Below are 21020 nucleotides of genomic sequence, written 5' to 3' on the forward strand. Positions count from 1 at the left end.
AGCATTGTTCTTCGGCGCAGCGAGAATGGACCTGAAGGCGCTCAGCATAGTTTTATCCATAGATCCATCTGCGTTGTTATCAGCGAGAGACCGTCTTTGGAGAACTCCTTTGCATATAGTGGCTGAGAGAACAGTCGAGGCGGCATGCTTCTACAAAAAGCCAATCTTTACCAGTCATATAGAAACTGTTGCACAGATGGGCTTTGACGTTCACGCAAAGTCTGGTCTTGGCTGGACGGTTTTAGACCATTACATGCACAAACTAGGGTGGTACCTCGATCCTCACCAGCACGTCAACTATCGTCCCTCCAACCCCGCCAGCATTCTGAATGGTATCAAATACCTTGTCGGTAGCGGTGTGGCCTGTCGAGAGTCAACAGCACACAGACTGGACCCGCTGGATGTGGCGGTACTATTCGAGCCCCACCTGCGAAGCCCTGACTTTCCAGCCCAGCCGTTTGGGCCGGACTTCAGCTTCCAAGCACTCAAGGACTCCAAAATATTGATTGATGCTTTCAAAGAAAGCTCGATAAAATTCATGCTTGATCATGGTAGCGACCTATCGAACGGCAGAGCTCTGCGGACTGCAATGAGACACGGGAAGCTGTGGAGTCTGCTTTTTCTCCTGTTTGCCGGTGCAGACGTTAATAATAGAGCCCTTTCTCGCAGTCCGCTTGGTTACGCTATTCACAGGGGGCTTGTGGGCGATTCCGGGCCGGTAACCAGCTCAATCATCCATCAAGGTCTTTCGTTATCGGCATAAGATTGAAGGGCTGGAGAAAACGTTGACCAGTGGGCGAAAGGCGCTCGAAGATCACCTTCTGGCTGAGACCTGGTTTGTCATGCCAGAACATTTAGCCCAAGATGTCATTCCGCTAACACAAATACACCGCAGCACACAGGTGAAAGCTCTGGAGATACAGAACACAGAAGGCTTTTCGAACCTAGACAGCACCTTGCGTCACTTCATCACCGCCCGCTCACAGGGCCACACCCAGCTGACACAACTGCTCAACAATCAGTTCGACAACCTTAACGCCAAGTTAATACGCGAGTCAAACCAGACACAGCAACAGGTTTCCGAACTCTCTACACGCCTGGAGCATGAATCAGCTAGTCGCGCCAAGCATGCAGACTTTGAACGGTTTCTAGCAAGCTTGAAATACCCCAGGATGAACGAACGAAGGAACAATGTGGCCGACAGTTACACAACAACGTTTGAATGGGTGTTTAGAACCTCAGCCAGCGAAGAAACGTGCGACCAGTCTTCTATCGAAGGCTCTGTGGATGGCGATGCAGGGTCTGACACACTTAGCTACAACGAGAGCGACATCGATAGCTTATATGATGATTCGAGTGAGGATGAAGAAGTGTCAGTTGGGCTCGTTGAATGGCTTACATCCGTCAATGACCCACTTTTCTGGATCAGCGGCAAACCAGGATCTGGAAAGAGCACATTGATGAAGTTTCTGCTTCAAAACCACCGGACGAGGAAACATTTAGAGTTGGCTTACCCTGGAGCTTTAATCGTCCTCCATTTCTTCTGGCTGGCTGGCCAGGACATGGAACGAAGTATCAAGGGCCTCCTGTGCTCCTTACTACATCAGTTGATCAGCGAACGCGAGCAAGGGTACATCGATATCGTCCAACACCTTGGCTTTGGCAAAGTGAAGTTAAAAGAGGGCTGCAGTGATTGGTCAACAAAGGAACTCCAGGAAACAGTCTTTCATGTTCTCGCAAGCTCGTCCGCGCCGGTTCTCATATTCCTCGATGGCCTCGACGAAGTTGATCCGTCCGACGGACCGCTTACACTCCTTAAGCTTGTCAATGATATATGCGCGCTTCCAAACATAAAGGTCTGCACCACAAGTCGCCCGGAGCCAATATATAGTCGACAATTAAGCATGAAACCTTCGTTTCGAGTCCAGGACCTTACAAGCCACGACATTAAGAAGTATGCAAAGGAGCACTTGCGATGTTGCACAACGGCTGAGTTCCGGCATTCGTCCTCCTTCCGTGATTTGATTGGCGAAATTGCCGAAAGGGCAGATGGCGTTTTCTGTGGGCGGCGCTGTCCGTGAAGAGTCTTCAAAGGGGTTTAGTTCATGAGGATTCATTGGATGAGCTTCAACGTCGACTGGACGCGTTACCTGACGGCCTGAACGCACTGTATCAAGATATGTGGAACCGGCACAACGAAGATAACCAGGTATATCGCGAAGATGCCGCGAGGTATCTTAACCTCATCCTCGATAATAAGAAGTTTCACATGTTGCTCGCTTGGGCCGGGGTTCGTGCCACCGCCATTTTCTAGCCAACACTATCACGTTACGATCTGCAATGATAAACGATCAAAGCAATTTTACCGTATCGGGGGATCAGTTCATCAAGAGTCGTTCAAAGTTCGCGAGGGAAATTGTGACTCGATCTGCTGGCTTGGTCGAGATCTCCACCTCTGAGCAAGACATAAGGCCGAACATCGACTTCATGTTCATTCACCGATCGGCCAGGGACTTTCTTACAGAAACCTTAGAAGGTCAAGCAATCCTCAACCATGACAAGACTACACCGAAAGAACGTATGTTGAGTCTCATGGAAGCTTATCTTGCGATGGCCGCATTCTTCGACCCCAAAGGTTATGGATCCGAAACTCACCCCTGTGGCAATGAGAGCCTATTCTCAGTCATCAGCCAGCTAGATTGGAACATGAAGTACGAGAATAACCCTGTCGCACGGTTCCTTTCACAGCTTTTATTAAGTTACATGAATGAGACATCATCACTGACGTCCAAACTCGGGCCCAGTTCCACAGGCTTCATTCACCAACTTCGCCGTGTATGTCAAAAATCTCGGTGGGTTTTACAGGCCTTCTCTGCTTTGAAAACCGATTTCCTTGGTGTAACTGCACAGTGGGCCTTTACACCGTGGTTGATACATGAAAGCGAGCACGATGAGAACGCCTTTGGTTTATTTTCAGCCAGCTACAGGACTTACCTGATATTCTCAGCGTTGCACACACGGGCGGAGATCCTTACCAGATGGAATTCAAGATGGCACCGCACAAATGCCTTCGATACGGTGTCTTATTTGACACGCACTGGTAGCATCATTCCCAATAGTCGCGCCCTTCGCTGGCAATTCGTTTATCTAGGGGACATACTAGCATCGGTATGCTGCACGACCACGATTCTCGCTGCCTGGCTTGAGCTTTTGTTCTCCACTGGCATAGAAGGAACTGTTGTCGACGGCCACGGTGACATGCAACATCTCATTGATATTGTTGAGCTGTGTGAACGGTTCATTGAGCTGGGAGAGGACATCAAAAACAGAGTAATCTTTGTATTTGACAGGGCCAAGGACGATAGCGACCCCATCGGGATCTGGAGTTTGGGGGATTATACAGGCTTCCGTGAAGGGCTCCCTTTCTATCGACATCAGACTGGACTTCTTGTGGACCTCAACGTGGCCTTCCTTCTTGGGGCCTTTTGCGATTGGGCCATGATACATTGCCGCGACCCCATGGTGTTGCAAAGGGTGGAAGGCTTGCGGCATATAGCCTCAAATTGTAAGGAATGCCAGGCTGTGGGCATAACGAGATACACCGACGATACCAATGAGTGGATCATTCACAAGCCAGACCGCGCTTCAAGGTACCTGGATGGAATTAAGGACATACAATACAATGGCAAAGGGAAGTGGACTATCCCTGTGGAGTTTAAATCTGTCAAGGAAGAGACACAAAAGACGGACAATAATTCCACACCAGGAAGTGGAGGGGTCTCTGATGAAGCGAGGGCTTCTTGTCAGATGGCAAGACGTGGAGGGGGATCCTAGTCGGTTCAGACATGTTGAGTATGACGGCGTTCTGCCTTGAAAGGCGATAGGCATAGGTGGCTGCCGTTCATATACCTAGGTACTCTTTCTCACGACAGGTTGTTAGTTTCTTAGGTATCAAATTTATCATATGGGTAAAGGATGTCTAGCTCAGCCCTCAAAGTGAAACTCCAGTCCATGTCCATACGTATCTGCGACCAATGGCAGCCCTTCCATCTCCAAAACCTCACCCCCGCCATCACGACCATTGTCACCAAACATTCTCCAAACCTCCTCCGTCTTGACAGGACTAGTAACCAACACCTTAACCGTCGGTCCTCCCCACTCACCTTCAACCTGTCCCTGCCTCAGCCCGACTAACACCCTCACCGCATGCAGCAACCACTCCTCAAAATACCTATTCTCATAATGCACCACCCCATCCACCACAAAAACAACATTAACCTCCCTCGCCACCCTCTTAACCAACACCCCCAACAACCAACCCAACACCTCAACCCCCATCTCTTGCCCCCCACCAAGAAACTGAACATCCTCCTCCGTCACCAACAACCCAGGCAACTGCCTGATCAACTGACAAATAACCCCCCCCAACATCTTCACTGCACCAGCGTACGCATCATCTTGTTCGGTGTGTAACCCACAGAAAAAAGAAAGGGTGATATACTGTCCTTGCCGCTCACGCAGGGTGTCGATTAGCGTCCCCGCCGCGAACGATAGTCCGGATATAAGAGGGGGATGGGCACGGTCGAAGTCGCCGTGAATGAGAAGGCGGGAGGAAATAGGGGTAGTGAGCCAGGAGCGGAACTGGTCTGTGTTGAAGGCTTGTTCTGCTCTTATGCGTTGGCGGAGGGGGATAAGGGGTTGGTGGTCGAGGATTTGGGTTAGGTCGGTTAGGTCGAAGTTGGGGTTTGGAAGGAGGAGGGTGTGGGATAGGTGGTTTAGGAGGTACAGGGCGTAGTTTAGGGGTTGTGGTTGAGGTGAGTAAATTGGCGAGGGCTGGGAAAACGGCGAAGAGAGGTGAGGTTGTTGAGGAAACCACGCTAGCTGGGGCTGTGGGGTGGATGGTCGATTGGGGTGTGATTCTATTTGTAAAGGTGTGGACCATGGCAATGGGTGGTATGTTGGGGAGTGTGTTAACTGCCTTAACATGGCATGGCCGGCACGGAGGAATTGATCTGCTCGAGATGTGTCAGTATTAGGTTTCCTCTCGAGCGATAGGATCTACCACTGACCTTGTTGACTCTTGAGCTGTTCTTGGAACCATGCAAAGTCTCGCTCACGTTCTTGTTGGCGTTTCGTTTCTACATCATCGAGCATTTGTTTGAAAGTGTTCCCCAAGCTCACGCAAGTGTCTTCAATCACTTCGACAACGACTTGGGTGTTGCTGTCCACTTTGTCTTGGATAGCCTGAACGCCTTGTTTAACGTCCTGTCTGACTTCTTCAATGCCAAGTTCAATTCGCCATGTTCCTATCAACGACCAGGGTTAGCTGCTGTGTTCACATTAGGTAGGTACGGTAGGTACCTAGTTTACGCATCATGCAAAGAGGTGAATAGGTACTCACGGGCCAGTGTTCTTTGCATATCTTCCCTCACCCTGGAAATATGTGAGTTCTGGGCCTGGTGTATGAGCCAGTTGCTTTGCTCTTGAACTTGGTCCAGCTTCTCGAGTAATAGCCCCTGGTACTTGCTGCCCCGGAAGACAGCAGACGCGCCTCTCCTGGCTAGTGGGTTGACAGTTAATAGACAGGATGTATCGTTGAAGGACTCCTTGTTGGAGTCATTTAGAGAAAAGTATTACCCACCTTGATGGCTAAGAAAGAAGATAATTGTCTCCTCAATAGCAACAAATATCGCCACCACAAGTCCTATCGACGCTTCTCTGATCTTCTCGTCGTCTGGAAACGTGGCCAGGAATACGTCGATATCACCGAATATGCGTTCCAGTCTGTCCCCGTCAAAGCTTGTGGTAACCTTTTCCCGTACTTCTGACGCTATTTGCGCAGCCTGTTTCAGTGTGATCAGCAGGAAGGAAACAGTGAGATCGGGTTAATGGACAGTTACCTCCAAGATGACCTCCATCACTGTCAGTACTGGTGATAGATACTCGACATCAGGGACAAGCTTGACGACTCTCCTCGCCAGATCAGAGTGCTCAACCACTTGGCGCCATCCCCTCTTGCACTTTCCACGAAATCCCTCTTTTGTACCATCGTACATCTCTCGGGCCCTTTGGAGTTGAGCATAGACACCTTTCCAATCTCGCTGTGAGCAGATACTGCATCCCAAACTGGCCAACGTTGGTAGCTCCTCGACGGCCTTTTGGTGGAAGTCTTTCATAGCTTCACCAAATATGGAGCTCCAGAAATTCATTGCTTCAATCGCAGTGGGTTGAACTGTGCCTGTCCCATTTGGGCAAGTTTGTAGTGGAAGTGTACCTTGAACAGCGGTGCTGTGAGTGAAGACGGCCACATATTGCTGGGTTCTTGTATTGTATCGAGCGTCTGAGTCCTCGAACGCAGCATGGTACTGGTGAGCCCCGTTGTCGATGAAATCTACCGACAGTGGTTGTGATTGCAGTCTTGTGAACAGCCCTCGTTCACCTGTACGAGCCATGATGTTGGGGAAGTTGCCAGGAGGAAAGGTCGTTGTGCTGATTTCGTGTTCTTGAATGGGAAGGTCAGGTACCTAAGGTAGATACCCTTGTGGAATAACGTCCCGTGGACCCACATGGCCATCAGTCAGACATGCGGTCGGTTGGGTAGGGAAGGAGTAAGGACTCGGTAGAGGTTGCTTCCCACCACGGCAACATTCGACCCCGAAAATGTGCACAGTGCGACTTTGCTATGCTAAGCTACACAGGCTTCCTGACAGCTGGTCTCTAGCTATTGGAAGGGAGCAGTACACCGCAGGCGAGATTGACAGTCGGTAAGACGTGAGAGCGGGGAAATGAACATTGTCATGTGAATCCTGCTCAGACACCAAGAGACAAGCTTATCATGATTGACCGGACCTGTTATATTTACTACAAGACGGGCAATCGATACCATCAGCATCTAATCCCCATCAACAATGCCAACAACTACTCCTTCGGCGCCCGAGGCCCAATCCGGCCCTGCTTTGTTGGAAGCCTCGGCCTTGGGCGAACCAATACAGACCAGCACAAGTCCAAATTCGTGTCAAAGACCTTCCGAGGACATCCACGCGAATGGCACCCGTGAACTCGAACTGATGTGCGAGGACAAGAATGAGGCAAATGACTGTGGTTCTTTGCGTTGTGGCGATGTCGGCGACTGTAATAAGGTGAATTCTCCGTCGCGCTTGGGCCAGGGTAAAAAGGATGGCGAGACTACATTCGAACGGCAAAGAGAATGGACCAGAGCACGCCACGATATATCTACCTCTTCAGATCACGATAGCGACGATGGCATTGTTTTCAATTCCCCCCGCTTACACCCTAGCAGTGGGCAGCCCGTTGACTACAACAAAGCTGGCATGATAGCACGGCAGAAGATCAGAAAGCTGGAGTGGGAGCACTCCGCAAGCACCCGGGAGTGGCAACTAGTGGGGGAGATGGCACGTGAAATTGGCCGATTGCGAAAGGCGGAAGAAGTTTGCAAGAAGGAACGACTCATACAGACGAGGCCTTCCGTGCCTAAAATAGTGGCTAGAAGGGCCCAGCTTGGTAAACCTGTTCAGACAGAACAATCGGCGGATCACGGATCGCACTCCGAACGGTCGGGCGTGGCACAGAGCGGGGTGCTGGTGAATCGAGTCGGGTGGGACGTCTTCAGAACTCGCACTGCAGAGCTTGAGGATATAGCCGATCTTGATCCTCATGAGTTCGCTGTCATTGAAGTTCTAACAGAGGAGCCACTGGTGACCAGCGAAGCCAAGTTGAAGAGCCCTTCACAGCTCGATAACACGGTAATGATGTGGGGAGACTTGGTTCGACAACCCTCCGAAAACCATGGGGGCGAATATGCATCGTCCCCGGGAATACGAGGAAAGAGTAGAGGGCAAGAACCCCTCCCAGAACGGATTCGGATCCGCTCTAGGTATATCATCGAGGAGCTTCGCACCATCATTGGAGGTCGCAACAGGTTTTTACCACCGGATGTCGAGCACTACGACGGTACAACCAAGTATCTAATCAAATTCAAGGACTCCGCCCTGACCATGGTTCGTCCCTTTCGAACACTGTTCCATTACAAAGATGACATTGTGGAAAGACTGGGTCAGCTACAAAACAAACTCCACTCAAACACCCAGCTGCACTCGAAGCTGAAGGACCGTACCCGTACATATACCGAGCACCTTAAATGCCTGAAGGAGCTCATCGACACACAACTACAGCCCAGGATCGATCATTTAAACAGCAACCGGTGTCAATTAGTATCGTTTGCCGATCTTTGTTATCTCTTCAAGCCAGGTGATGAGATCATCCAAAGAAACCGGCCTCAAGCCTTTCGAATCTACGCAGTATCCAGCACTGACCATGGAGCCACGCCTACGTGGCAAGAGTACAAAAAGCCGAATGTTGCATCAGACGTGAATGAGGATATTAAGCCGCAGTTGGCCATCAGTTGCAGATATCTCGACTTTGATGGGAAGAGAGTTGGTCCAGTGACTCGGTGCTTCAAGATATCACAGTTGAGTGGTGAAAAGCCCATCACGTCGCTTGATGTCTATCCGTTGCGATTTGCTGAGACCAGAGCAGATCGTGAGCAGGGCCACACACCATTTCGAAATCGTCTAATTGACAGGGGAAAGATGTTCCTCGACATCGCGGCGGTAAGGCATATGCACTACAGCGGCTTAACAATCGGTGACAAGGATGAGGTTGACAGCCAGGTTGTCGTTGATTTTGAGGAAGCCTTTGCACAGATAATGGTACATCGTGGAGGGTGGAATTGGAATCCATTCTCGGCATCGAATTTTGTCCAACGTCACAAACACGCTGTGTGTCAGCCTGTTGCTTGAGCAACAATATCCACAAGGATTCTCCTGTGGAGAAGATACAGCACGAGGAATACATGGCAAGTTGCATGCCTCAAGATACTACACAAGAGCCCCCGATCTCTGTGTATCCGCGATTGCTCCAAGATATACACGTCCACGTTTCTGTGACAGACAAGGACTACATCATCATGTCCATGAGAGCTTGTGGGTTTGTTTTGAGAAGCAGAAACTGGGGTGAGTATTACCCGCAGTTCTTGCAAACCTTACCTTCTGTGCTCGGGACTGGGGATCCTAACATAATATACACACCTTTCAGCGCAGCTCGACCTCACATACCTCGCCCCTCCGCACTTCCCCACTGCCTCCTCTCCTAGTGCCTCTGGATATAAACCACCTTCTGGACCTGCCAGCCAGATTTCACCACCACGTTTGAGCAGCTGGTACTTCCAGACGGCCATAAGGATATGGTCCTCTCACTCATAGCACAACACTATCGTGATAAGCAGATGCAAAATGATGAAAGGGACCAGGTCGACATCATCAGAGGGAAGGGTAAGTGTCGTTCTGTTACCTATCTAGGTACCCATCTTGTGGCACAGCACAAAATCGGCTAATCTGACACAAACTACTTACTAGGGAAGGGCTTAATCTTGCTTCTCCACGGTGCCCCCGGGGTGGGCAAGATAACGACCGCAGGTTCGTATTGTCTGCTGGTGTTTGATGCTATCAAAAACGCTCGCTAAGTTAATGAATAGAAGGAGTTGCGGAGATGTTTCAGAAGCCTTTGTTCCAGATTACCTGTGGTACGTCATCTTCGTCAACGAGAACAAACATACATCTGACTCCGAGGATTAGGTGACCTAGGTGTTACGGCCAGGGAAGTGGAAAAGCTTTGGAAACCCATTTTGCACTGGCCAGTAAATGGGGCTGCATCCTTCTGCTAGACGAGGCCGATGTATTCCTCGCTGCGAGAACGCCACAAGACTTCGTAAGAAACGGCATGGTGTCAGGTTAGTAACCATCGGTCCACATGCCTTGTCTTAAACGAACACGTACTAACATGAACAGTCTTTCTGCGCGTCTTGGAATACTACTCCGGCATCTTATTCTTGACCACCAACCGCATTGGTGACTTCGACGAAGCCTTCGGATCCAGAATCCTTATAAGTCTACACTACCCGCAGCTGGACCTTCCGTCAACGCTCAAGATATTTGAGCTCAACCTGGATCTGATCCAGGATCGGTTCAAAAGAAGAAACCGAGAACTCAGCATCGACACAAGGGCCATATTGGAGTATGCAGCTGGGTACTGGACCAACAACGAACACATGCGCTGGAATGACAGACAAATTCGAAACGCCTGCAATACCGCACTCGCGCTGGCTGAATTTTCAGCCCAAGGAGGCGATCATACAAAGGTGGTGGATGCCAACGCCAAAATATCACTGAAACTGGAGCATTTGGAGGTTGTATCCAAGGCTTACCTCGGCTTCATCACTTACCTAGAGGACGTTTTTGACAAGGATGCCGACAGACGGGCGAGGCAGATGATGATTCGGGCACGGGAGCACAAGAAGTCGATGGAAAAGGGAGACCGGCAGCGTCAACTATCCTTTTCAGGTGGACTGGCGCAGGTCCCAATGATGCCTACTCATACGACTGGCCTATGGCCCCCTATGGCACAACCCCCACAGAGCCCCCTTTCCACACATCCAAGCGAGTCACCAGGCTACCCGACAACTTCAAATCAGATCACTCAGCTTCCGAGCTACCCCAGCCACCTATCTGGCCAACACACATCGCAGCCTCCGCCTGGGCAGGCATATCTACACTACACCCTCGCGAGTGCTTACCCGCAAGGTCTTCAGCCCGGCAGCACCACCTATCAACAGCATCATCAGCCTTCTACCATGGCTGGCCCGTCCCAACCACAAGCGCAAACCACTCTGCAGCCAGCTCCAGGTTGGCAGCAAGCAACCGCTTATCCCCATGGATCGATGCCAATCAGCCAGCCCGGCCAAGTAGTTCCTGGACCTCAGCAGCCTGTTGTGCCAGTGGTAGAGCCACAACAATCACAGCCCTAAGCATAGTTGCGGTGCTCCCTTTCGGTCAGTGAAGTCTTGCCTGTTAGGCCAAACCATTGTCCAAGACATATACAATGTCACAAAGCAGGAGGGTGGAAGACATATACAAGGTACTCCAGCACTTGAAAGCGTCAATGGAGGAGCTGTCTGTACATGCTTCTATTTTACTGGCCGCACGCGAAATGGTGATGTTCTGCAAGATTTGTCAAAGAGCGTTAGTTTCCGGACCCTGCACTTTTTCTCAACGCACCCTGTGGGGCCCCTAAGATGTATCATGGACTGAAACCTCGTAATTTGTATGGTATTTTTCGACTTTTGCGTCCAACTATCACCGTCGCTACAGTTCAACGGTACACCTTACTACCGTCAAACCAACTTACTGCCGTCAAGCTAACTTACGGCTATCAAACTAACTTACGGCCGTCAAACTAACTTGAAGTAATAGTAAGTAATGCTTTTTAGGGCAGCTTAAAATAATATCGTAATAAATTTTTAATAGTTAAAGTAAGGGTAGTTAAAGTAAAAGTCGTTAAAGTGAGGGTAGTTAAAGTAAGGGTAGTTAAAGTAAGGGTAAGTATTAGGTATAACGGCAAATAGCTATATTACAGTATAATTCAATAAAGCAATTCGATATTTTTTTAGCGGGAGTTAGGGTTATATATAGTGGATTTAGCCCTACAGGGTACGTTGAGAAAAAGTGCAGGGTCCGGAAACTAACGCTCTTGTCAAATAGCTATTTACCATTAGACGAGATTAGATCCTGCAATGAGAGTGTCATTTTGCTATGCTGGTCTAAAGACAGGTGTGTCTTACCACTTGCCGGGTTCGAAGTATTTCCAAATCTTTCTATGACGTGGTTTCGGGACTCAGCTAACTCAAGTTCGGTAGCCCTATGAAACTATCAGCCCCCATTCCCAACTTGAGCTGTAATAGTCCACTGCATGATGTTAAACGCCAGCTTAAATGGGGCCTCGGGGCAAGGGAAAACATTTGATTATCCGCTACTCGATATCTCAATGCCGAAGCACTAAGCGTTGTTGCTGCACCTTACAAGCCCACTCTTGTAGTCGGTAAGCCCGGTAGCCGCGAATGTTTCAGCATCTCGGCGAACATCCGTCGAGAAAACACTAAAGATTGAACCGATTGGAGCGCTTCGTGAGCAATCGTTACACGCGCTTCTATGCACCCCACATTACCAACGTAACATTGGTGTTGCAACGACTACCTTGCCCTGGCCTGACGTTGGCAAGCTCCGGCTTGGCACTACCTTGACCTTGATATCTTTGCCTAATCCATCACGGCAAACGAGCCGCAATGCTCCGTTCGGAAATTCAGTTCAAGCGAAAAGGCCATGGTATGACAGAGGGAAAGGGGAGGGAAGAGATAAAAGGAGGAGACAGTCGCCCTCCGGACCATCAGCATGTCTGGTTCTGACGAGTTCTCTTCTCCGGCAAACCAACCCCGTTCGCATCAGTCAACATGATCACCATCGGCACCCTCGCTCTCGCCCTCCTCACCGCCACCCAGGCGGTCGAGGCCCAGTCCTCCGGCTGCGGCAAGGCGCCCCCGTCCTCGGGCACCAAGTCCATGACCGTCAACGGCAGGCAGAGACAGTACATCCTCCAGCTGCCCAACAACTACGACCGCAACAAGCAGCACCGTGTCGTCATTGGATACCACTGGCGTGATGGCTCCATGAACGATGTTGCCAGCGGTGGCTTCTATGGTCTTCGTCAGTTGGCCGGTGACAGCACCATCTTTGTTGCCCCCAACGGCTTGAACGCCGGTTGGGCCAACAACGGTGGCGAGGATATCACCTTCACCGACCAGATTGTTACTATGCTCAAGAACGACCTCTGCGTTAACGAGGGCGAGTTCTTTGCTACCGGCTGGAGTTACGGCGGTGCCATGAGTCACAGCGCTGCCTGCTCTCGTCCTGGTACGTATCCTCGCCTCCATGACGAAGCCATAACCCAAAATTCGTCTTGCTAACTTGATACCTCACCAGACGTCTTCAAGGCCGTAGCCGTCATTGCCGGCGCCCAGCTCTCGGGCTGCAGCGGCGGCAACTCCCCCGTCGCCTACCTCGGTATGCACGGCGCCGCCGACAACGTCCTCCCCATCTCCATGGGCCGTCAGCTCCGCGACAAGTGGCTCCAGACCAACGGCTGCACCTCCAAGAACGCCCCCGAGCCCTCGTCCGGCCAGCAGAACCACATCAAGACCGAGTACTCGTGCACTCGCGCCGCCGTCACCTGGATTGCCAACGGCGGCGGCCACGTCCCTGACCCGAGCGGCAGCAACGGCGTCAAGTTCGCCCCCGGCGAGACCTGGTCCTTCTTCAACGCTGCCGTCGGTGGTGGTGGTGGCAACCCCAACCCCCAGCCCCAGCCTACTACCGCCCCTACTAATCCCCAGCCTACCCAGCCTACTAACCCTGGCAACCCTGGTGGAAACTGTGCGCCGAGATGGGCGCAGTGCGGTGGTCAGGGATGGAACGGCCCTACTTGCTGCGAGAGCGGGAGCACTTGCCGTGCTTCTAACCAGTGGTACTCTCAGTGCCTTTGAGTTTCGGGGGTAGTGCGGTGGAGCATGTCTTGATGGGTCTAGTGATCATAGTTTCATTCAATAACAATGGAAAATACCAGACGCCTCAAGATCACCCATTCAACTTTGCCGGAGTGGGTAGTACTTGTTGTTTAAATATCGAAGAGAGTAAGGTAGTCCTGGGCGGATATGCAGAATTTGGGGTGGAAGTGTGGGCAAAATTATTATGTTGAGTTCTAAGAATAGGGGGTATCAATGATGAAGCGAAATTCTCGTCAGAAATAAACATTAAAAGTTGACCGTCTCAATGACTGGATCTGCCATAGCCTTGATAAGGTGCATAAGGTTTAAACAGCCCTGATACCACCATCCGCGTGACCCTGATCCGTATCCTGTCGCCGCGGAGAAGCAGGCGATTGCTGACCTGGACTCATCGTCGGCCCGATGACCACAGTCCCAGAACCTAGCACAGGTCCAAGAACTGCATTTAGGTTTCCCAAGACCGGCCCCCGCGTGGCAGCTGTTGTCCCGCTGTTCATCGAATGCCCATCACTGACACTTGAGGAAGGAGGCCGGGATAAACTGGCAAAGGTGTGTCATCCTGCTCCACCTGCTCTCTCGCGCGAGTTCCCCCATTAGCGCTAGCCCTACCACCACCACTACCCCCTCCATTGCCGCCTCCATTATCTCCTCCAGCATTTCCCATCTCAATTCTTTCCTCCACACTAACCGGCTTTTTAGGCCCCAGCCAGCGCTCAGGATACTTGTGTCGAAATCCCCACAGAAGCCACAGTTTAATCTTCAACCAAAACGACATCTCCTTCCACTGCTTCCTCAGTTCCTCCTGGTCCTCGGCGTTCCTCCCGACTTCGTATTTGGTGACAAAGATCATGAGCAACGTTGCAATAAACCACCAGCATACCGTGCCGCACCGAAGAGCCCACCGGCCCAACATCAACCTCCTGAACCAGAAAATATTTTCAATAAAGCCGAGAACAAAGAGGGCTCCGACGATGGTAATCATGACGGCGGGCCCTTCTTTGATTTTGCTGCAGCGTCCGAAAGCCTGATGTGGACAATTTTTGATCCGCGGATCCTCTCGCCTGGCAGGTAACATTGTTTAAGGTAGTACTCGATGCCCCATGCATACGAATCTCTCAGTGCCTCGATGGGCGCGTGGCGCAATGTCGGTTGGTTGTACGTGTAACGTCGCAGATGTGTAGTAGGAGGTTTCGGTGAGTGCCACATAGTTGTCGGCGGAGTAAGCCCAAATAGTTCTTGTAGATGTAACAATAGTAGGTTCTTCGGCGCTGGCCTTCGGGCCCAGAATAGTGGTGAGCTCTCTTGGAAGTCGTCCAAACTCCTCGAGGTTGATCGCTGTCGTGTATTCCAAGGGGGTTGGACAGGTGGTCGGGGCGGTGTATGTCAGGTTGACAAGCCATTTTGTCGTTCCCTCCACCGTGTGGGTGTAATAGTAGTCGAAGGAGTCCGCCTCCAGCTCGGAGGGGGGGAGCGCGCCAGCAGGATAATAAACCTCGAGTACCTCCAAATCCCACCCGTTGTCAGTCTCAGTCGAGGTTGTTATCGGTGTTGCGTCGGGTGGCTGGGTTGTATGTGTGGCCAACAAAGGATATCCAAGTCGCGTTGTGGTGCATGGTTGATTCGTTGCACCAGACTCGTCGCACCCAGAAGGCGAGGCAACTTGGTTTAGGACATATATTTGTGTGGCAGTCCAGAACCTCGCCGCTGCTATTGGGTACAGGCTGGCTGTTACCACCAACCGTGCTAAAAGGCCTATCCGTGCCATGGTGAAATGTTACTGGTCGAAGCACTGACACCAAAAGTGAAGGGTCACGATCAAGGGCGGCCTTCTGGCGCATTTAAGACGAACACCTCAGGCGTCCTCAGTCAAGCAAACCCAACCAACACTGCCAGCTCAGCCCTCTTATTATTGGACCTTGGCAAGGCGAATATCAAGGGTTGGTTCTCGGCACAAAGCTTGGTGGCTTCACGGGAGAAGCGAAATGAGGGAGCCTACTTGACACTAACAGAGCGTCAGCTATTTTACATGGAGACGCGATAGTATTGACCGTAGCCAAAACAGAAAGCATGCACTCCCAAGCTAGCCCCGCCAAAGTAGGTTAGCATGAAGGCTTTCTTTTCGCTCTCGATCCAATGAACAAACTGCATATGCCCTGCACGGTTCTTGTGTTTTCCATAGCGCGGGTACATGCTGGCATGCTGCGCCACAGATAAAGTTGACTTCAAACCTAACCCTGATTATGACAATTACCCCTGAACCCCTTAATGGAAGACGCAGGACATAGCAATGAGCTTGAACACAAACAATGGTAGTGCTCATCTACAATCTCTCACACTATGTACCATCTCACCGGATTTGCCGCTGACGAACGACACTTTCTATCCGATCAAAGGCCTACTCTTGTTCTCGATGAAGTCGGCACGCCATGATGTAGACAGGCTTGCTTCGGGATTCGTAAACTTCTGGACGAGAGCCTTGATCATTTGCTTTCGTGGTGCTGGCATGACCAAGGTATCGATGGCATTAGGGTTTATATTGGGCTCAAAGCAATAAGCCACGTCAAGGGCTTCTGTTGCAATTCATTATTCGTCAGCAAGTGCTCTGGGGAGGCATTAACACCGTTGAAGACATACCCCAGGTTCTGGACTTCAGCACAATGCCGTACAAAAGCGAGTCGCACAGCAGGTATCTGTGGTTGGGATCGTGGTCTCCAGATCCCAAACTGAGATCCTGAACACGAGTGGGGTCTAGCAAATCGTACGACGCATAAGTGAAATTTGGCGGAGGATGAGCTCGTCTTCCGTAACTGGTTAAGAGCATGTTAGACGAGAGGTTTCTCACAGGTCAGATGGGTGGGCGTAGGTAACAAGGTAGTCTTACCATTCTTCACAGCCACACATTGCCAGATTGTGTCCGATGTCGTTCGTATTGCAAATCTCGGGTGCCGCCGTAGGCTATTGAGCGTAGTAAGCTGAGGAATCTACATATACCCTGCCGTTGAGCTAGGTGATGGTGGCAGTTCTATCAGCAATGCACTGAAACAGCTGGAATAAATCCTGGTATATACTCACTGGCCCTGGGTTGGTGGCTTCGCGTAAAGGCCCACGACGCAACCCTTCGATCAAGGCGCTCTCCGATGGTTGCGGCTCGTCGCGATTCGAGTCGTTGTTTTGGTCTGGAGTCTAGCTTCCAGCGAGCGTTGGTCAAACAGCTCGCCATGGTAACGCATCTGCTTGCCAAGCAAAAGGTTGTACCACTTTCTACCGTTCTCTTCCAACTGTCTTTTGGTCTTGCCGCCATCAGTTTTGTCACGATACTCACAAGGAAACACTTTCAATGAAGTAATTGCACGTTCCCCCCCAAACGGGGGAAGAACAACCTCAGTCGAAGTTCTGCCGACGAACCGCCCGTCGTATCTCAAAGACCACAGCTTGATTTTGTAGGGTTCAAGGCGTTGCTTCACGTCGGAAAGTATGGCAGGGTCTGATACCACCGACTGTACCACATAGGCCTCAAGGTTACCTCGGAACTCGAGGTAGACAGTAGTGCCAGGCTTGAACAAAAGCCAGAGCATCTGGAAGGTGCAGAGATCTTTGAGATGCAGGATGCGTTCAGCATCTATCTTGTCCTTGTAAACATTGGTGTGGAGATAGTCGAGGAGTAGTCCGAGATGTTCTGTGGTCTTGGGGTCCAACGCGCTATCCTGTGGACCTTGACGCAAGCTCTCAAGCTCCCTCAAATGATGCCCAATGACCGCATACGGCTCATCAAGCTCCAATGATTTCCCTTCTAGATCAATCTGGGGGTAGTAGCGGACAACCGTGCGAATAGCGTTGACGAGAGCTTGCGATTCGATTATGATCTTTGTCGCATGCACATTCACAGTGATGGACGCGTCACTCAGGATATGGGATAGCCTGTCGAGTCTCGATTCATCTGAGAGGTACCTGAAGGCCTCTGGTGAGTGAGAAGTCTTCAGCACGGTCACCACGCCAAATACCGAGGCTTTGAACTTCAGGACAGCGTGGCGGGCGACATCGAGGTCAAAGGTGGTGGGATGGGGTTGTGTGCCTATATCTCCTCCTTCTCTGTCGAGGTATTGCACCGAGTATGCCACCATCGGTTGCTTGTTCCCATCCGCTTTCTCCTCTGGAGGCGGAATGTGGTCGAAACCTTTGCGTCGATAGATATCCATGCGGAAATGAGTGAGAACTTGAGATTTGTCCAGAAGAAAACACAAATGGCAAACACAAAAGAAATGCAAAGGCTTGTTGTGGCGCTGTACGTCCAAGTGTTCAAATTCCTCTGCCACGCCATGTCCTTCTTCCATAAACGGCTCAAGAGATTTCTGGCGTCATTCAACAAAAGATTCTATGATAAGACGGTCAAGGCCATGGTCGACGGTATCCAAAAGACAATCGGCGACATCCGCAACGAGGCACAACATACGACTGAACTGCGTATCGAGCACATGCACCAAAAAATGACCGATATGGAGCCAATTTTGGTAAGGCTGCAACAACTCGGAGTCCAGACCCACGCGGACACGCAACAACAGGTCAACGTGAAACTTGTTGTGGCAGCAATTGGGTTTCAGAAACTGGGCGAGAATGCTGTACATCAGCTTGAAGGTATCGAAGACCAAGTCACGCACGGTAAGTTGGCCATTGTCTATCATCCTAAACCCACGAAAGGGCCACGGGGCCACGAATGTGCCGCGGGGCATCGAATCACCGTTGTCACACAGAATGTCAGCTCACTTTTGAGTCGTCGCCTCCATTGCCTCTCCCGACTTCTACCCGCCTATTTAATGTTGAGTGTGGTAGCCCACAACAGCAGTTTTACTTCTGCATCTACCGACGAGTTCCAACATTACAGACATCACTACGCAGTCTCCACAACAATCCTCCAACATCCCGCCCGCCTTGACAGTTGACGAGTCAGCCAACAACCTAGAAATGCCCAAATCAAACGCTATGGCGAAACTTCCCAACAAAGGGCATTCGACGAACCTGACAGAGGGCATGACAACCAGTGGTAGTATCTTCTGTTTGACCACATTTACACCCATAGAACTTAACTGACATTGCGATGGCCGGCAGAGACCACGATGCCCGAAGACTGGCGAATCCAACAATACACCGAAGCCCTCAAACCCTACATCGAGAGACGCTGAAGAGTTCCATAGAGCCCAGTCCAACCCACAGACAACCATGGTTCCGCAAGACGTGTACGCCGAACTCAGCCGCAGGATATTCCGGATCTGGCTCCCGGATGATGTGGGTGGAAGGCCCGGACTCCCCTGGCAATCCTTTCCTTTCCCAGGCCGCCCTGAAAGCCGTCGATGGAGTCATGAACGCCGGAATCCCCTGCATTTCGTACTTTTGCAAGTCCCGATATAGCTTCGCCGGCAGTGGCAGAAGCGGGAGCAAGTCAGCATTATCCCATAGAGACGCGGCAGTCGTATGCCTCCTCTACTCCATCATCCGCCAACTTGCCTGGGTGCTTCCCAGAGAAGGCTTCAAAGCGGGCAAGAACCTTGACGGTGACCAATTCGCAAAGCTCAACGGGACCTTGCACAGCCTTCCCACCGCGTTGAACATCATCAAGGCACTCCTCGAATACACACCGCCTGTAATAAGTTGGGTCATTGATGGGCTGCAGTTCACAGGGGACAAGGAGAGCATGGGAAAACTTTGGAATTTGATAACTCTCCTGCGCGAGCACATGCAGGATTCGAGACGGGTGTCCAAGACTCTGTTCACAACTGATGGCCGGAATCAAGTGCTGGTGCGCGGCACAACGGCGCGGGAGAGGGTGGATGCATTGGGGCTGGTTCGTGCGAGGGGAGGAAAAGCTTTTCCGGGTGCAGTTTACATGTAACGTATATTAGAAGCGAGTCGTACATATAAGCGAGTCGTACAGTCTCCACCACGACGCGTCCTCCTTACACCTAACATCAATTTTTTCCACAACCCAACATACCTCCTACTTCAAAGGAAGCCAGGATACTCTTAGCCCTTGAGGCTCTCCAAAAGGACGAAAAATTAAGCCTCCGAGCTATAGCTAAGCTTTACAACGTACTACCTATAACTCTCTCTAACCGACGCGCCGGCCGGCCTATACAACGCGATACTACACCTAGATCGAAGAAGCTTATTTAATCCGAAGAGGAGGCTATTATTTACTATATTATTAAACTATTTACGCGAGCTTTTCTATTAAAGTTACGTAGTGTGGAAGATATAGCTAACTAACTATTACGCGTACGCGACGTGCCCCCTATTGGTAAGCTCTAAGTATATAATTTTATTAAACGTTAATTATAGTTCTATATACGTTTTACGCGTAAATATAATTACTAGAGAATTAAATACGAGGATCCGAAAATTATTATTATATAGTTTATATTTATACGGAATATTAAAATTAAGTATAGTATTATAAATAATAATATTTATAACTTTAACGAAATTAAGTTTATAATAAATATTATTTTCGTAAGTATAATAATTATAATCTCGGACGGCTTTAATAAAGTAAAATTAATTTAGTTTAATAACCGTAAGTGTCACAACCTTAGTACAGGACGGTTGTGGGGCCACGGGAATAAGGGGCTAATCGGGAGAACGTATAGGGGAGCTAATTACAGTAAAGGTAGAGTGATTAGTGTGATTAGGGCACTAAGCAGACTAAGCAGAGGTAATCAATGTAATTAGGGCACTGAGCAGACTGAGCCGAGGTGATTAGTGGCCTTAAGAGACTAATTACGGCTTGGCATAAGGACTATATATACGGAGGAACTAGCTAGTGTAGATAAATAGTTCCGCAGTATACAATTTAAGCTTATATTCACGGTATCTAGTGTTTACATTAAGATATCTTATCGTGCACTATTTAGCTGCACCGAACCAATTGTCAAAAGTTACCTTTAACCAGTATCCCTTTTAAAGGTTTTATATAGGGGTTCGTCACAGTAAGTAAATAATAATAATTTAAGGAATTAATATTTTCGGCTAAACTATCCCGCTCTTTATTATTTTAATTATATAATATTATTTTATTAATTAATATATCGAATATAATTTATTATTTATTTAATATATTATAATTATTAATAATAATTAAATTATTAATCTAATAAATTTAAATTAAATTTAATACTTCGATTATTATATAACGTTCCGTACGAAAAATAAATATTAATTATTAATCTTTAATAATTATAAAAATTATTATTTAATTAAATTTAAATATTATTATTAATAAAATAATATTATTACGCTTTACATACTTTTATATTTTTTTTACTTTTTTTAATTATTTAATATTAATTACTTTAAGCCGCTAAAATAAACGTACGGCCGTTAAATCGAGGGTTTAATATATATATATATATTAATTATATAAATAAATTTAAATTTCTTTATACCTTTCGCGAAATTTTTTTCGCTTTTATAATAGAAAAGAATATATAAAGTAGCTTTATAAATACTAACCTTATATTATATAATTTAAAAAAAATATTTTCTAAATTAAATATAAAGC

The 21020-nt window shown here is 49.3% G+C and overlaps 6 protein-coding genes across 6 annotated transcripts; 4 read left to right on the forward strand and 2 right to left on the reverse strand.

The window, feature by feature from the left end:
• Window positions 1-842: 842 nt before the first annotated feature.
• Window positions 843-3834, forward strand: PODANS_5_340 (uncharacterized protein; the record flags this gene model as incomplete). Its single annotated transcript, XM_001904277.1, has 3 exons — window positions 843-1954; window positions 2050-2209; window positions 2383-3834. The coding sequence occupies 3 exons, from the start codon at window positions 843-845 to the stop codon at window positions 3832-3834; spliced, it is 2724 nt and encodes a 907-aa protein (XP_001904312.1).
• Window positions 3835-6908: 3074 nt separating this feature from the next.
• PODANS_5_330 (uncharacterized protein) lies at window positions 6909-10882 on the forward strand (the record flags this gene model as incomplete). The annotated part of the gene is made up of 7 exons (XM_001904278.1): window positions 6909-8798; window positions 8867-9032; window positions 9213-9350; window positions 9435-9494; window positions 9554-9601; window positions 9689-9808; window positions 9867-10882. The coding sequence occupies 7 exons, from the start codon at window positions 6909-6911 to the stop codon at window positions 10880-10882; spliced, it is 3438 nt and encodes a 1145-aa protein (XP_001904313.1).
• Window positions 10883-12361: 1479 nt separating this feature from the next.
• Window positions 12362-13450, forward strand: PODANS_5_320 (uncharacterized protein; the record flags this gene model as incomplete). The annotated part of the gene is made up of 2 exons (XM_001904279.1): window positions 12362-12821; window positions 12891-13450. 2 exons carry the CDS (start codon window positions 12362-12364, stop codon window positions 13448-13450), a joined length of 1020 nt encoding a protein of 339 aa, XP_001904314.1.
• Window positions 13451-13964: 514 nt separating this feature from the next.
• PODANS_5_315 (uncharacterized protein) lies at window positions 13965-15236 on the reverse strand (the record flags this gene model as incomplete). Its single annotated transcript, XM_001904280.1, has 2 exons — window positions 13965-14495; window positions 14580-15236. 2 exons carry the CDS (start codon window positions 15234-15236, stop codon window positions 13965-13967), a joined length of 1188 nt encoding a protein of 395 aa, XP_001904315.1.
• A 1357-nt stretch (window positions 15237-16593) lies between these two features.
• PODANS_5_310 (uncharacterized protein) lies at window positions 16594-17802 on the reverse strand (the record flags this gene model as incomplete). Its single annotated transcript, XM_001904281.1, has 1 exon — window positions 16594-17802. The coding sequence occupies one exon, from the start codon at window positions 17800-17802 to the stop codon at window positions 16594-16596; it is 1209 nt and encodes a 402-aa protein (XP_001904316.1).
• Window positions 17803-18563: 761 nt separating this feature from the next.
• On the forward strand, window positions 18564-19355 carry PODANS_5_300 (uncharacterized protein; the record flags this gene model as incomplete). Its single annotated transcript, XM_001904282.1, has 1 exon — window positions 18564-19355. The coding sequence occupies one exon, from the start codon at window positions 18564-18566 to the stop codon at window positions 19353-19355; it is 792 nt and encodes a 263-aa protein (XP_001904317.1).
• Window positions 19356-21020: the final 1665 nt, after the last annotated feature.

This window comes from Podospora anserina, chromosome 5, assembly GCF_000226545.1.
Source record: "Podospora anserina S mat+ genomic DNA chromosome 5, supercontig 1".
Lineage (NCBI taxonomy): Eukaryota > Fungi > Ascomycota > Sordariomycetes > Sordariales > Podosporaceae > Podospora > Podospora anserina.